This window comes from Pteropus alecto, unplaced genomic scaffold (assembly GCF_000325575.1).
Source record: "Pteropus alecto unplaced genomic scaffold, ASM32557v1 scaffold35, whole genome shotgun sequence".
Classification (NCBI taxonomy): Eukaryota; Metazoa; Chordata; class Mammalia; order Chiroptera; family Pteropodidae; genus Pteropus; species Pteropus alecto.
Window position 1 is genome coordinate 9,958,746 of NW_006437828.1, and position 13,735 is coordinate 9,972,480.

General features: G+C 46.1%; 1 protein-coding gene and 2 pseudogenes across 1 annotated transcript in view; 2 read left to right on the plus strand and 1 right to left on the minus strand.

Annotated features, from left to right (window-relative positions):
* The window catches only part of COG3 (component of oligomeric golgi complex 3), a 44,738-nt gene that overhangs the window by 10,158 nt on the left and 20,845 nt on the right, over positions 1-13,735 (plus strand). Inside the window, exons 8-14 of the mRNA XM_025048998.1 lie at positions 646-772; positions 1,329-1,420; positions 2,486-2,625; positions 3,890-4,050; positions 5,979-6,084; positions 8,543-8,667; positions 11,448-11,537. Of these exons, the coding sequence (XP_024904766.1) occupies positions 646-772; positions 1,329-1,420; positions 2,486-2,625; positions 3,890-4,050; positions 5,979-6,084; positions 8,543-8,667; positions 11,448-11,537 (841 nt within the window). The remainder of the gene's footprint in view (positions 1-645; positions 773-1,328; positions 1,421-2,485; positions 2,626-3,889; positions 4,051-5,978; positions 6,085-8,542; positions 8,668-11,447; positions 11,538-13,735) is intronic.
* On the plus strand, positions 9,454-9,572 carry LOC112482211 (annotated as a pseudogene).
* LOC112482227 lies at positions 9,720-9,839 on the minus strand (annotated as a pseudogene).

Consider the following 13,735-nt stretch of genomic DNA (forward strand, 5'->3'; position numbering starts at 1 on the left):
TGTTATGTCCCTGATACTTTCTGAGCAGTTACCCCGCATACCGTGTAAGCTTTTTCTCGTAGCACAACGTATTTGGGGAGCAAAGTCATAGGCCTGACTTCGTGAGTGTGCAAGGCATCTCTCTGTTTATCTTTATTTGGTATAATTGACATAAAACTTATAGTTTCAGATACACAACGTAACGATTCAATGTTTGTATATTGGGAAATAATCACCACTGTAAGTCCGGTTAACATTCATCACTGTATGTAGTTGCAGGTTCTCATCATGTGATGAGAACTTTTAAGCTGTGCTGTTAGCAGCTCTCAGATATGCCGTGCGGTGTCACCGACTAACCGCCCCGCTGTCCTTTTCAGCGAGGCGCCTCTTCCCCATAGCAGGGTTCCCTCCTCCCTGGGTGGATGCGCAAGAGCTCTACTCTTGGAAGATCACTCTTTCTTTTGAAGATAAAGATTATGGCACCGCAGTTCATTATGTGGGGTTTTTAAATACATATACATACATATTTCTAGTATTTAATGCAGGCACATGAGAGGCGACCATAGCTTTAGAGGTTTGGCAGCCTGTTCTGGGATTTCTGATCAGATTGAATTCACATACCTGAAATCAAAAGTTTGTTCTCCAGTCTCCTTTGCTTTTGGTCAGATACCAGCAGCTGCTGAGTGACATCCACCAGTGCTACCTGGGTCAGCGGGAGCTCCTTCTGGGCCCTAGTATTGCTTGTGCTGTGACGGAGTTAACCAGCCAGAATAACAGAGATCACTGTGCCTTGGTAAGTTCCTGCTTGTTTTGGTTTCGTGTTAATCCTTCCTCTGAAATATTTGGATGCCATATGGTTTCCACATCAACAAATGTAAAGAATTTTTCTTTCAGTTATGACAAATATACTTTAATAATTAGCATTCAACTTGGCAAAATATTCTCATTTTGATCTATTTTTGAAGAGTCACGAATAAATATTGTTCCTTGAAAGATGAAATTCAAAGTTTGTGGATTTATCTCTTAGTTTTTGTTGAAGCGCTTTTTTGTTTAGTGTGGTTTTAATTCATACTATAGGAAAATATTTAAAGATCCTTTTTTTTTAAATACCTCATTCAGCTAGAAAAGCAATTTCATTGTCCAAAGTTTTGAAAAAAAAGCATGAAGAAGAAAGTAAAAATCTTTCATGTTCACATTATGCAGTGAAAACCAACCATTTTCTGTGTTTCAATAAGTTGTTTTATGAATATGTGTGTAATCTTTGCCAACACAGTAATTTGCTTTATTTTGTAAACGCCAGCATTGTTGTGTGTCCTTAACTGTAGGTGGTGTGTGTTTGTTTCCCACAGGTTCGCAGTGGCTGTGCCTTTATGGTCCATGTGTGCCAGGATGAGCACCAGCTCTACAGTGAATTTTTCACAAAGCCAACACCAAAATTAGAGTAGGTGGTACACAGAATCGAACTCAGATCTCATGTGCTAATGACCGTGATGGCTGATTGTATTATGGGAGTATTCTTAAGTTAACTGCAGAGTGTTTTAACTTTTGTGGGTGTGTGAACGCAATATTGTTGGGTGTGACAGTGGTTATTTATTTTAAAATAAATGTACAGTTTAAAGGCCAGCATGCTTCACATCCTTTATAATATACTTATGGAGACAGTGTGGCGTGGCAGTAAGAATCCATATAGGGAACTAAGTCTTTGGATCTACATTCTTTTATTTCCACTAAGTATAATAAATTCTCGTAGTTAAAAAGTCCTGTGATTCTAACTAATGAAAGACACTGAAAAATACAGATAAGACTTAATATCCTTTTAAGAGTTTTTTCTCAAAGTGTCTTTCAGAAGCACTGTAAGTTGCTTTTGGTTTCTTCATAGTGGCTGTTTTGACCGTGTCCTTTCTAATGGGGAGGAGACAGGTGTGTCTTATGGTTCTGATTGGGTCAATCACATTTGATGTAATACGTATAGAGAATACTGTTGACAATATGAAGAATATAGACAACCTGATTTTTTCTTTTCAAATGTTTTTGTCAAAATACTTGTACGTCCGGAGGACTTCGAGTATTGTTTATCTAAATCTGTAAGCATTCAAGAATTTTGGACTTGTCTTTTCTGGAGAAGATAGTACCATTTTATTCATAGCGATGTAGATTATAAAAGGATAATTAAGTCTCCCGAAGTATTTTTTATTGCTTTTGGAAGGACATATACAAAATTATTGCTGAAATAAGTACAAGTTGTAATAAATTGACATTTACCTGGGGGCAGCTAATTTGCATTGACTGCTGATCGCTTATTGATTCTGAGCTTTTAAAGCAAAAATACTTTACAGAATCAGAATTACTTTCGGCCTTTCACTCCTCAATATATAATGTTCCCCATACTATTTTCCAGTAGAATTTTACTATTTTTATTGGCTGGAAGAAATCAGTGATGCCTTTTAAACTATTAGAAAATCCTGAAAAGATGACTACTAAACCATGTTTTATTCCTTTATTTTAGTGAACTTTTGGAGAAACTGTGTGTGTCATTGTATGATGTCTTCAGGCCATTGATCATTCATGTTATTCACTTAGAGACTCTTTCGGAACTTTGTGGGATTCTTAAAAATGAGGTGCTCGAAGATCACGTACAGAACAACGGTAAGTGGCGGGGTGAGCGGAGGTGGTAATCCCAAAGTCTTTCAAAGTGTATCTGGGGCTCAGTGAATTTGAGAAAGATGAGCTCCTGCTCCCCCGACCCTGCCACCTCTATAAAGTTAATATTTTTGAAGTGGGGGTTGATGCCTTATTCCTTTTTGAATCAAGTTGCATCTTATTCTGTGACTCAATGTACAAATTAAACGGGGAAAGAATTTTGAAATCTGGGCAAAATTAGTAATAAAATAATTACAGTTAAACTCTTCTTTCTGGCATCTGAACTCCAGAGAAAATGGACCACCATGTTGGCACGCCGTTAGCAGAAAACGTAAAGTAATTACTGTACTGTGTAATCTTGATTAAAAAACAGGCATTATTTTAGCGTACATACACAGTAATGATTTATCTTTTTGAAATTACAAATGAAGTGAAATTCTCTGAAACAGTTTTTACTTTATCTGTGTGATACGATCTTCAATATTTGATTCGATTTTTCCTAATGATACATGGGTATCTTTAAAAAATACCCTTCAAGTAATTATTTTACTGGCAGAAATGATTTGACTTTCCTTAGGAGATACTATAGGTCTGTTACTCTTCCAATGGTGGTTATTCTACATTTAGTTTATCCTAAGATGAACATTTTCTCACATTTAATGCTTCTGAATTAAAGATGATTTTTTAAATTAACATGAATACTTATGCTATTGTGTTGTGTCTCCAACTCCCCAGCCCTTGGAAAATTGTCATAGAATTACTGGTGTGTCTTAACATTGGTGGCATCTTAGAAATGAGGAAATCCTGCATAGACTCATATCTCGTTTTAGTTTTTTACTCACTTCGTGAAAACATTAACAAGTCATTTTAGTGTCCGCGGGAATCAATTTATTTGTAAAACGGGATGGTCACCCGGTTAGTAAGTTGCCTTAACTGTCTCTCAGGATGGATCTGAAGCTGTACGAAAGAACTTTTAAAAGCACTAAGTACGTTAAGTCAGATTTTATCATTCATATTGGTAATGAAGTAACGTTACAGAGTCCCAGGCAGAAGGCGTAAGGGCAAATTTATTTCCCAGTTTTAAATTTGAAGAAATTAAAAGACATGTATTAAATTTTTCTGAGGTCATTAAGTCATCCTGAAATACAGCCACAGTCCCCGAAGCGAAAGTGGGTTGTTCCGTTACCTGACAATTCAGCAGTGCTTTTGCTTGTTTCGAGAAAGCGTTTTTTTACATCTCAGTGATCGGATGACGGCACTTTTTTGTCAGCTGAACAGCTAGGGGCGTTTGCAGCTGGAGTAAAGCAGATGCTGGAGGACGTGCAGGAGCGGCTGGTCTACCGAACCCACATCTACATCCAGACGGACATCGCCGGCTACAGACCGGCTCCTGGCGACCTGGCGTACCCCGACAAGTTGGTGATGATGGAGGTGGGTTCTCCTCACTGGCCCCGCCCCCTCCACTTCCGGGTGTTTCATGTTCGTTAAGATAGGACTTTTCTTTTTAATTCTCACTCAGAACTTAAGATCCAGATAAGCTTGCCACAAAATCATAGAAAATAAAATTTAAAAAAATCAAACAGAAATAATTCGTTAGGTTGTCTTCCCTTCAAGTCGTGTTTTATAAACATTCTGTTCAGTTCTCTTTTCCAGGCAGTGTGCGTTGTCAGTTTTTAAATCGAATGAGTGCTGAGTGCTCCCTGCGATCGCGCTTTTTTCTTGGAAATGGCACGGAAGGGGTGGATCACGCAGGAACCACCCTAGTTGATGGTCACGTAGTAACCACGTGTCATGCTCTCCTATAGAATCCCTGGAGGCCGTCACCTCAGAGTTCTGCAGTTCCGATGTTCAGTTTATGCTTCGAAGACTTAGGCTCGTCTCACTGATCTTGCGCTCACATCCGTGTCTTCCTTTCCTTTGCGTGCCGGACAAAGCTTACACGATGCCTCAGATACCAGTGCTAACACCGCATCAGAGCCCAGAACATTTTAAGTGGAATTTTCGATTATGAGCAGGAGTAGAATGACGCGGTGAACTCCCATGGACCGGCCCCGTGTCCACGTGGCCTCGCGTCACGTGGCCTCGCATCACGTGGCCCTGCCTCTTCCTCCCCGTTCTGCCCTCGCTCGTTTCTAGAGCAAATTCTAAACACCATCTCATCATAAATGCTTCCATCGGTAACTGTGAATGGCAGGGGCGCTTTTATTTCACACAACCATGATACTGTCATCACACCTAAAAGCATTTCTGGTTCCTTAATGTCAAATATTCAGTTGACTCTAGAATTTTTTCAGGTTTACGAGATGTTAGTGGCTTGGCACATTTACTCTGTTTTTTCGTGCGCATATGTGTTATTCTTCAGCTGTTTGAAAATGAGTTCCAGACATCGTGGTACTTCATTCCTGAGTACTTTGGTTCCTGTTCTCCTAAGAGTAAAAATGTTCCCCACATAATCACAATGCAGTTTACATCTACGAAAGTGAACGTTAATTCAGTCATATTGATTATATACAGTCCATGTGCGCATTTCCTCAGTTGTCCTTCAAAGATCTTCTCTAACCAGATCAAAAAATAAAAAGTGGGATCCAGTCACAGTTACCACGTCGCATCGGGTCGTTATGTCTCTGAACCAAGTCCAGGCTCCCCCCTCCTTCTCTTTTTTTCCCTACGACATTGAGTTTTTGAGGCGACGAGCCGGTTTGATTATCGAATGCACCACATTCTGGACGTGTCTGATTGCTTCCCTCATGTGTAGATTCAGGTTAAACACGTTATTTTGCAAGAATGCTGCACAGTCGATGTCGTGCACCCTACTTCATCACACCAGAGGCACATGATGGCGGGCTGTCCCCTGCCCACGGTCCTGGCTCCTTTCCCTGGGGAATGGTGCTGGGAATCGGGCGTGGGTGCTGGGCGTGCTCGTCGCTGTGGGGCGTCGGTCCTTCTGCGGCCGCGCAGCTGCGGGAGGGGAGAAGCACCTGCGCATCCGCTCGCTGTGCCCCCCGATCCCGTCGCTGTGCTCCCCCGCCAGAGCTCACTGCGTGGGCGTGGCGGGGCCTGCGTCTGCTGCTCAGCCCGCTCTGTCGTGTGCTTTCCTTCCCCTCCCTCGTTAGCTGGATACTTTGTTTCTAAATTTAAAGTTGAAAATTATGCTCCTCGTATGGGTCTCATGTGTTTGAGCTCCCAGTAGACGCCTTGTAGTGGCTCCGAAATCAGTGTGGTTCAGAAAAGGCAAGTTTTTCACTTCCACGTGGCGTTAGTCTGTTTATTTATTACTTGGATTTTTTTTAGCATGTTCATATTGCCAAACAGCTGAGATCTGCACTTTAATTAATGTTCCTTCTCATTTCTCTATACAGCAAATCGCTCAGAGTTTAAAAGATGAACAGAAGAAGGTTCCTGCAGAAGCTTCGTTTTCGGATGTGCGGTTAGAGGAAACAGAGCCTAATAATCCGACAAAACCTGGTATGTCGTGATGTTTTAACTCCCAGCTGGTATTTATCCATGTGATAAACTCGCATCGAGGCCTGGGCACGTCCCAGGCGTGGAAACAGCTTGTGCTTTTAAGGAGCCCACGCTTCAGTGGGGCAGGTTGATGGACTTGGTGGGGACACGCCACAGGTGCACACAGGGCAGCCGTGGACTGTGTCAAGGGCATCAGAACCGTGAAGGGAGGTGAGCTTTGACCGCAGGTCGGTGGGCTCAGCGAGAGGCGGGTGTCCGAAAGCCGTAGTGTCTGTGACGATGAGCTCGAGACAGCTGGGTGGTCAGGTTCGTCAGGGTGGAGGAGCGTGGAGGGTGGCACGCGGCACTGGAGACCGTGTTTGCCTGGGTGTGTGTGGGCGCAGATCGTTTTTGGGAGAAGCAGGTAAAACAGGCCAGATCGTGGTACGTGTCAAGTGATAGAGTCTCTTGGACTTTGAACTTCAGATAAGATACAGTGTATCAGGGAGGTTGCTCCACTGGATTTGTGTTTTGTAAATGTGTTGGGTGCTTGGGGCCGGGGTCAAAAAATGATCAGAAATGAGTGGGAGAGCTCAGGCTGGGGCGCACGTTATGTGGGAACAGAATTGTCCAGGAATAACGCTGCGGACTCATGGTTACCTGGACAGCGAGCTGGATGGGAAGTAGGAAGTAGGGTGTCCCTCTGTGCCCCCCGCACCAGTAAAGGTGATACTAAAGCCCAGGTCCCCATGGGACTGGCTGGGAGTGGGAACACAGACTCTGTGGGCTTTGAGGAGCCCCAGCTGCCCCAAGTCCTTAGCTATAGGTGTCATCAAGTATTCTGAGTCAACTCTATAAAGAGCCGGTGCCCCAAATCCAGATCGTCAAGCAGCCTGGGTATTCTCCACCTGACAAGGCCATTTTCTCATGCTTGCTAGGACGAGAGACCCACAGCGGGTTGACGTCTTCCGAAATAGAGTCTCCGCCTTGTCCTGGTATGCCTCTCGGTCCTAGCGTGCGCTTTGCGCCTAGCGCATGCCTTAATCCTGGTACACATCTTCAAGGGTTATCGGAGACACCACAGTGCACCGCTTTCTGGCCAGCCCAGCCTGGTACCTCTCCCTTCCCCCAAAAGCCGGTTCTCTCACTCAGCCCTGGCTTCACGCTACGGTATTGCTGGCAGGAATGTAGAGACTGGTTAGGACAGCGTTGCTTTTGAGAGAAAGGAGGTTTGGAGCGGGGGATGGAGAGAAGTGTGTAGATAAAGGGCGTGGTCGAGGGTGAGTCAGCAGAATTTGATGACACACTAGACGTGAGCTGAGGAGGACTGAGGAGGGTCCTTGTGGAACCACAGAGGGCGCCTGTGTCCTGTGGATCTAGAGCTGTGCTGTCCAGTGTGGTAGCCACCTGCCGGTGAGTGTGACATGTGGCTGGTCTGAACACATCGTGACTGTAAGATACACACCAGGTGTCAAAGACTGAATGCGAAACAAAGAATGGAAGATATCTTATCAGTAATTGTTATATTGCTGCTTACATGTTAAAATGAGGCTGTTTTGGATACACTTGGTTAAATAAAATATGTTAAACTGAATTCCACTCGTTTCTTTTCACTTTTTGACTGTGTGACATTCACAGTTGTGGCTTGTGCATTTCTCTTGGACGGCGCTGCTCTAGAGCTGTAGAGAGGGGCCTGGTTCAGAGCCAGAGAGTCGCTGCTTTGGGCTTGTGTGAGGTCACGCCAGGGCAGAGGCAGGGTGGCAGTGGCGGACATCTGGGGCGAGTGTCTCGCCAGATGCCAACATTAAGGGCCAAAGGAAGCAGAGGCGCGTCGCGGCCAGCCGAGAAAGGACAGCAGAGCAGGGGTTCGGAGGCAGGCGGGCGTGGGGGTGGGGTGCCATAGAACCCAGAGGAGGACGGGTTGGCAGTGTATTTCGAGTACACGGGTGAGAAACAGGAAGTCAGAAGGACACCGTAGTCAAGGACTGTGGGCAGAGCTTGGTCGGTGGCGAGGGATGGAGGTGGGGGTCTGGCGTGAGAGGGTCTGTAAGTGGCAGGGAGGGTGGGCCTCGGCCAGAGCAGCCGCGATTCAGTCTCCTGTTAGCACCGCCCCCTCGCCCTCCTCCACGGGCTCCCCGGTTCCCACGTGACCGCGTAGCGAGCTGCCTCCTTTTCTAATGGCTGCGCGGTGTCCTATAACGCGCACACTGTTCATTCCACAAAGATTACCCGTCACAGTTTGGGACAAACAGCTGGTCGAGTACGTGAGAACACACCCGAACACCTGCGTATGTGCTTAGTGTGTCACGTCTCACCGCCGCTGACGTAGCTTTCTCTTGGCGGGCCTGATTAAGGGTGAGGCCGCGAAGGCAGGTGCCTCCGGCTGATGCTGGCTGACCAGAAGAACTCTTTACAGTTGCTCTGCAGACAAGCAAGCCACGGATGTGGAACGTGTCTCCTTTTTTTGTTGGGCTCCTAGGTTCAGCGGGATCGCTCAGCGCGAGGCCACAGACCACGCTGTCGCCAGCCGACCTCCATGGCATGTGGTTCCCGACCGTGCGGCGCGCCCTCGTCTGCCTCTCCAAGCTCTACAGATGCATAGATGTGCGTGCGTGAAGTCTTGTGCTCTGTAGGCTGCGTGCCCTGTCACCTGAAATGTTTTCAACATTCATTTTATTTTAAGATGTTGCTACACTGTTTTGCTTAGTATTAGATTAAAGTCGTGATTTTTAGATACAGAGATAATTTTAACAGTCTAATTTAGGGATTCTTAACCTGAGCATTCTGTAGTCCCGTAGAACTCACAAGTGGGCTTTGGGGGCTCCGTGAAGACCTTGGTGTCGTAGGTGAGATCGTAGTGGGTACCTACGTCTATGTCTTTCTGAGAAAGGCTATAGCTTTTATTGCTTCTTGTAGGGGGTCTGTGACCACAAAAAAATTTAAAACTACCGATTAATTCATTTGTCTTAGTTTATAGATGAAGAAAAAGAGATGCAGAAAGGTTAAGTGCTATGTCCAGTGTCGCATAGGTGTAATAGACATTTAGTATAACAGTTAGTATAAAATGCAACTACTTTAATTTTATACTCAGTTTAGATCAGCTTCCTTAGCAAATAGTATGAAGATTACATGTTTTGCTAACCATGGACTGATTTTAGTTATTTGCTGATATTAGCAGAACTATTTTATTTTATTTTATTTTTTAGCACCAACTTATACTGTGCATTGATTTCAGGTAACAGTTATTTTAAGCATTCGGTTTAATGATATGATTCATTATCAGTCCTTGAAAGATCAGATTTTACTACATTTATTTACTGTTAGAGGTCTGCGGCTGAACCTAAAGTTTATAAAATTCAGTGGTTTTGATGTACTTTAAAAAATTAATTTGACGACGGCCATGCCACTGTGAACGAGCCCAATCCCCTCTGATTTCGGAAGCTAAGCAGGGTTGGGCCTGGTTAGTCCTTGGATGGGAGACCACCTAGGAAGACCAGGTGCTGTAGGCAAAAAAATAAAAAATAAAAAATTAATGATTGTTTTTATTTTATTTTTTAGAAGTTTTTTTAGGTGATGCAACCCTTGGTCGACTTCACAGATTGGAAGGACCTTGTCAGTTTACAATCCCTTGTTTTTAATTTTTTTAATTTTTTTTACACCTACAGCACCTGGTCTTCCTAGGTGGTCTCCCATTGAGGTACTAACCAGGCCTGACCGTGCTTTAGCTTCTGAGATCAGATGGGATCGGGCTTGTTTAGGGTAGCAAGACCGTAGACTAAATTGATGGTTAACAACCGAAATAGCACGTAAAGAGAAGTGATTAAGTACCACAGTCATGTCGTTAGTTGTCCAGATGCCGCTGTTTCAGAGGGGTATGCGTCTCCCTGTCACTGAGATGCTCCGTCCTCAGGGCCCCAGGTCCTGACGAGGTGGCACCATGTTTCCTTGGCTCAGTGGAGGGCACACCACTTGGGGTCTATTTGAAAGTGCCTTTTGCCCATTCCTGGGACTTTCAGGGGTGAGGCCAGATCGCCTCTACAGACTGAGGTGTGTCAGCCTTTTTGCCCAGCCGATGAGATCTCTTCTGGAGGGAGGCTGGACACTAGTGTGACCCCCCCAGGTTCTCTAGTAGGGGTATTGCATGATGGCATCAGACTGGGATTCAGAAACTCCCTACGGTGGAGCCACAATCCCATGGGAAATATGCAGGGGGCATATTCCCTGCAGGGTCCCCTGTCATCACAGCCCCGAGCGAAGTCTCCTGGATGCTTAACAGATTGTAGCCAAACTGCAGGTCGGCCAAGGGCATCGCTGTGCCTGTATTTATTTTATGCCCTAGGCATGCCTGTTATTTTTCGCCTGGCTTACATTCAGCCCTTACCCCTCTCTGTCTTCCCCACCAAAGGCGAGGAAAGACCAGTCCAGTGAAGACCCCAGTACAGCTGAGCAGGAGAAAGAGGGGTTCTCAGTCTCAGCCGCCCATCTTCCGCCCTCTTGAGACAGGGTCGTTGACCCAGCAGGAAGCCGCCCGATCCCTCCCCGCTGCAGTAGCCTCATGGGGACGGGGAGGAGAGCAGTGCACAGGGCGGATCCAGGGCTGCGTCGAGGCTGGGCTGGGCCCGGGACCGCGGCCTGGCAGTAACTGCTCGGCCCGCAGTCACCCGTTCCAGTTTCATCTCGGGCGGGATGGATGCCGGGAGGGCAGCGAGGGGACTGGCAGGAGTCCCTGCGCTGGCCACATGCCACCCCTCTAGGAAGACGGAGACACGACAGTTAAATTAAGGACCATTCTGGACACACTGTTTTGTAACCTGCATTTTTTTCACTTAATTATATTTTATGAGAATTTGACCACCTCCTTTAGCGTTTTTGGTTTCATTCACAGTGTCGTGTCATTTAGATTTACTAGTATTTTGTCAGCCCCTTCATTATTGAGCACTTATTTCCAGTTTTTTACTTTTAAATAATAGTACTGTGTTGAAGACCCACCTGCGTGAATCTTACAGAACAATACTGATGAATTTCTTGGGCTAGATTTACTGGGGGTTTGTTTTCAAGTTGGTTTTACGTATTTAAAAACAGCCTGCAACATGAGCTCATGTCGGAGTCAGAGCTCTGAGGCCCACGCATCACTGTTCTCCCAGCCTCTTGCAGAGCCTGGCGTGAACAGTAGCTGCTCAGGAAATATCGTGAAAGGGTCACGTGAGTGTTCTGAGAGCTGCAGATTCCGAAACTATAAACCGCGTGTTAGTCTAGGAAGGCTACATGGGAATAGGACACCCCAGTAACGCAAATTAAGCCAGTGGATGAGGGCAAGCCATCCTGACCTTATTTCTTATTCGTGAAGTGCTGCTACACGGTACGTTTCTCTTTTCTTCCACCAGAGGGCAGTGTTCCAAGGATTGTCCCAGGAAGCCTTGTCCGCCTGCATCCAGTCCTTACTTGGAGCCTCAGAGTCTATCAGCAAAAACAAGGTTTGATGAAGTGTTAGGTGAACTCTTGGTATCCATATAACATTGTGTTCTATGGCAGTTATTTATGGGCAGATAGATTAAAGCCCTTTGGGCAGTAGGAGTTTTTTGTTTAACCGATTTAATTTCAAGGCCCTTGGAGAGAAGCTGGTTGTATTTCATTGCAGTGCTAAGTAGAGACTACACAGTGTAAGAGAGATGCCTACTTTGCTAAAGTACCAAAGATGGTAATTAGGTTATAAATTTTACGGGATAAAGGTTTCTCGTTATGGCCTCAGCAGCTGGAGGAGGCGTGGGGCCGCTGGTTCCCTGCGATACCAAAACAGGGTTTTCAAGGAAACGTAGCCATTTAGAGTCATCCCTGCAACGCTGTTTTCTTTGTTTACTTATGACGATGTTTTAAAGGGCCGAGTGGCCTCACTCTTGGGAAGTCCTCCAGTTTGGGAGACAGGCAGTGTGGCCCTGTATGACTAGAAGCAGCTGACGTGACTTTATGACTTAGGGTTTTTCATCAGGGAGGGATCTGGGGCTGAGAACTGCTGGCACGTGCTTCTCCCACAGGCCCCTGAGCTTTTTAGGAAGCACAGCGTGGGCGGGAGCGTCGCTTGGCCAGTGCTCCCCGTCAAACACCTGCCGCCTGAGGGAGGGGGCTGTGGGCCGTTTCCAGCCCCGGCGTCTTTGCTGCTTGGAGTGTTCAAACCATTAGCCTCTGCAGACTTCCAGATGTCCAGACTTGGTTCCTAACCTCAAGGCTTTATAATTTATAAGATTTTTGAAAATCTCCTCACACGAGAATTCGGGATCCTGTTGCTGGGGACGTTCTCACTTTGAGACCACTACGCTCTCCCATTCGTGGGACGGAGAGTCGAAATGAAGTTTTGACATGGGGACGAGAGGGTGGCAGTTAAGTCACGGGCAGGCAGATTTCAGCCTCAAAAAGTTTTTCCAAGTCCGAGCTCTCATATTTTTTATAATAGGCGAAATACACGTAACATCGAGTAATGAAAACATACATTCGAAAATGTAACAGCATTGAAGGCTTTTGGGTGACTATGGATGATTTTTATTCCTTTTCCTTCACTATTTAAACATTTTCCCGATTTTCTACAGTGAGCATGTATATTTCTTAGATCGTCACGAGGAAAGAAAAACGTCCTAATTAAAAAAACGTTTATATGCTTATGCCGTCTTGTGCCACTGTGTCATTTTTAAGGGGGTTAAAGAGCCTTTTGATTATTCAGCCTTTGCCCTCATTGCCTCTCTTATCTAATTCTGTTCCCTGCATTTTATGAGGTGTTTAAGTATGAGGAAGCCCTCAGTTTGGTAAACAGTTAAACAAGTTAACTCATTTCCATGGCTGAGTGTGTGTACTTTTGCCTTTCAGCTTTTTATATTTTACTTTTTTATGAGTTCATTTGAGCCAAAGCAGTGACAGATGCCGGGGAGCAAGATCTCACATGCTCCCGAGAGTAACAATTTTACGGCTGCTTTTAGCATTTGAAATTGCGGGGCGGACATGGGGTAGGTGGCATGGAGGTGGGGGAGGCAAGGCAGGGATGGAGTACGGGACAGTTGAGATTATTTGCTCTCTTGGGGGTGGTTACGTCTCGGAAGGAGGGGTCTGCAGAGAGGCGCTTGCAGGTGTATTCACCCGGATGCTCGGAAGCCGTGGGCAGGGCCGGCTCGAGGCAGAGGTGAGCCTTTCGGTTGAGAAGCTGTCGGCCTGGGCGGGACCACCCACCGTGACTGCCCAGGCAGGAACTTAGGGTCAGAGCACCTGCGAGGTGACTCCGTAGAACCCTTTTCCGTTCCCCTTTTGGTCGTTAGTCAGTCCAGGGATGCACGATGACCAGCCGTCTGGTCGGGTGGTGTGGCCTTGGCGCCAGGAAGGGTCATTCCCAGGAGGTCTCAGTATCACATGGTCTTGCTGGCTGGGGGGGATGGGGCGGTACCGGAACCGTGGGGTCTGAGCTGAGGCCGAATTTGTCCCAGAAAGGGAAGGGCAGGTGCGTGGAGGGCGGTGGGTCTCGTGGCTTTCATCACGAAAACCGCTCTGGGTCATTTCTCTCTGTGAACTGTCGTGATCCGAGCTCCGCCTCTGGCTCGTGTGACGTTTACGTGAGCCACGAGGAGGATGAGCGGTCGAGGAGGATGAGCGGTCGAGGAGGATGAACGGTCGAGGAGGATGAGCGGTTATCTCA